The following is a 2,544-nucleotide window of genomic DNA, read 5'->3' as shown; positions in this document are numbered from 1 at the left end:
AAACGGAGATCTTAGAGCTGCAGCTGTGAAAAGACACACAGGCACAATCAGGCAAACGATTACACCTAAATTACAAATTAGCATTTTGTGCAATAAAAAGCTAACACTAACCTTTTACAGCAGAAAAACTTTGTTTAGTGGATGTCTTCTGCAAAAATAACAAAAACAACAACGATATTTAGTCGCAAAATTCCAAATACATTACTGCAGATCTTGTTGAAGTTCGTTACACTCCATTTAGAGGCAATTATGAGCGTTGAATAAAATAAAGTTTGAGCGAAGACATTCGTTTTCTCCAGCTCAGTTTGAGTTTACTCAAATTACATTCTTTTTCTTCCTTAAAGCTGTCCAAAAACAAACTAAATAAAAAAATAAAGACAACCAATTGAAGCTCTTACCTCTGCTTTCTTGTGTTTAGCGCTGAAACTCTCTCGAGTCAACTGCTTCAGATAGAAGAGGACATCTTGACATCAAATTAAGGATCAGTCACACAATAGTGGGAAAAAAATTTAATATTTCAAGTTCAGGGGGTCCAATTTAAGCTTTCATGTGTAACCAGTCTTTCTACAGAGGAACATCAGGAACATCTGAACCCAGAAAACAGACTGAACTGTAAAATACAGTATAAGATGATGCCATCTACTGTGAGAACAGGCCAACTGCAGGTCTCTGGCGCTGTAATTCTGCTGGACAATGATCAGAAGGATACCGTCCGCATGAAGTATTTTCACGCCCCACGATCGAGCGTTAGACAATAGACTGCTCCTCTGAAGACGCTCCTGTAACAAGTACCGGACGAAAGTCAACACGTTTGTGAATCAGAGAGCACAACTTTATAAAGAAAGCGTTCGTTCTTAAGCTGCTCCGACTTACTTTGTTGCCGATTGCTTTTTCAAGAAGAGCCTTCCCCCGACTGCCACAAGCCTTGAGGGACAAAAGCATATCAGATACAGAGTGAACCTGAACAATAATAAAATCCAGTGGGATACTGTGCAAATATGTTGATCATAAGAACAAGAATGACATTATAATTTGCATTATTACTACAAAAAATAAATAAATCTGTATTTTTTTTTTATAACTGTCTATTGTTGTCGCTGTTGTCATCATTCTTTGTTGAAATCAGGTCTCTCTTATAAATGAGTCCTTGAGGCTCAATGGGATTTATCTGTCTAAATAAAGGTTGAATGAAAAATTACTTTTAGCAATATTTACAAAACTCTTTGGGACTAAACAGCGAGAACAAAATTTATATTGTGTTTCATTATTTTATGCTCATCTGATAAACAAATGCAGTCCTCAAAACAAATGATGACACCAATGCCATTCATTTTTCTACACTATCACACAGCTCACACTTTATATTTTTTTAGTAGACAACTGTTTCAAAACAGGAAATGTAGTGATAAAAAGATTTTTGTAACATGTTAGTGTCTCAGTACCATTGGTCTAGGAGTTCCTGGTCTCTGCTTGTCGTTCCTGGGGTCACTCTCCTGCTTCCTTTTAGACTCTTGGGTGCCTTCACTTGTACCTTTTGCATCTCCTTTGGCAACCACCAAACATGTCTCCTCCTTGAGGACATCTTGGCTTCCAGTCACAACAAAGTTCACATCTTTGTGCAGGAAGCTCTCAATCCTCTTCAGAAGAAAAATAAATGAATAAAAAACAGTTTCTGCTGAATGGCGTTGTTCACGTAAAAACTAAACTTAATTTTACGCAACCTAACTTTAAGTATTTTAGTGTAATTATTGCATACATTAGGTAAGTTTTGTTATACCCAAATGAAAACTTGTATCAGTCACAACCACAACTGTTGCATTTATTTCCTGTTGGATTAATTTTAATGCCACATTCATGCACACTTACCCCTCCCAGAAGAGATATGACCTCTAAAAGAAGTATTGTTGAGCGCTTCTTCACATTGTCCAGGTAGAAGATCTTCCCCTCTAGTTTCTTCTCTCCGACACACAGTCTGCCAAGAAGTCCTCGTTCCTTTGAATACTGTGGTGACTGCATGACTCTAGCTCAGTAAAGGAGCTCACAGCAAAACACAGGGACTCTACATGAAAGAAATACACACTCAATGAAGGATTGAACAAAAGGCAATATGACGCAAGAAGCAAAAAAGCTGTAAACAGTACATAACCTGCACTTGAAAAATCATGGATGGAAATAATAAATTGCATTCTCCTGTTGTTACTCTCACTAAAAAGTTATTTTAAAGAATTGACTATGTTTTATCAATGTGTATTTTGAGGTATTTTACACTGGCACATTTCAAACTGCAACAATTTTTTTTAACTCAAGCAAAATCAAGAAAATTGTTATTTTCGTTAAAGACAAAAAAATACTTTAGCTAGTCAGCCAAAGCTGATCAGGATAACAAACATATGCATACAGTGTATTGACATAATTCACAAGACTCCTATCTAAAGCAACACTTCGGGGGTTGGAGGAATGTGTTATGAGGACAATTCAATCAATCACGTTTACTGGTATTTCACCAAATCTACAGCGATTTGCACAAAGGAATATTTCCTTATT

General features: G+C 36.6%; 1 protein-coding gene across 1 annotated transcript; it reads right to left on the bottom strand.

Annotated features, from left to right (window-relative positions):
• Positions 1-545: 545 nt before the first annotated feature.
• dbf4b (DBF4 zinc finger B) lies at positions 546-2,036 on the bottom strand. The gene is made up of 5 exons (XM_037690900.1): positions 1,867-2,036; positions 1,443-1,637; positions 874-924; positions 661-779; positions 546-564 (listed from the first exon to the last, which is right to left on the bottom strand). Exons 1-5 carry the CDS (start codon positions 2,014-2,016, stop codon positions 546-548), a joined length of 534 nt encoding a protein of 177 aa, XP_037546828.1. The 5' UTR covers positions 2,017-2,036.
• Positions 2,037-2,544: the final 508 nt, after the last annotated feature.

This window comes from Nematolebias whitei, chromosome 17, assembly GCF_014905685.2.
Source record: "Nematolebias whitei isolate Nwh7 chromosome 17, NemWhi1, whole genome shotgun sequence".
Classification (NCBI taxonomy): Eukaryota; Metazoa; Chordata; class Actinopteri; order Cyprinodontiformes; family Rivulidae; genus Nematolebias; species Nematolebias whitei.
This window is presented reverse-complemented; position numbering and strand designations above follow the sequence as displayed.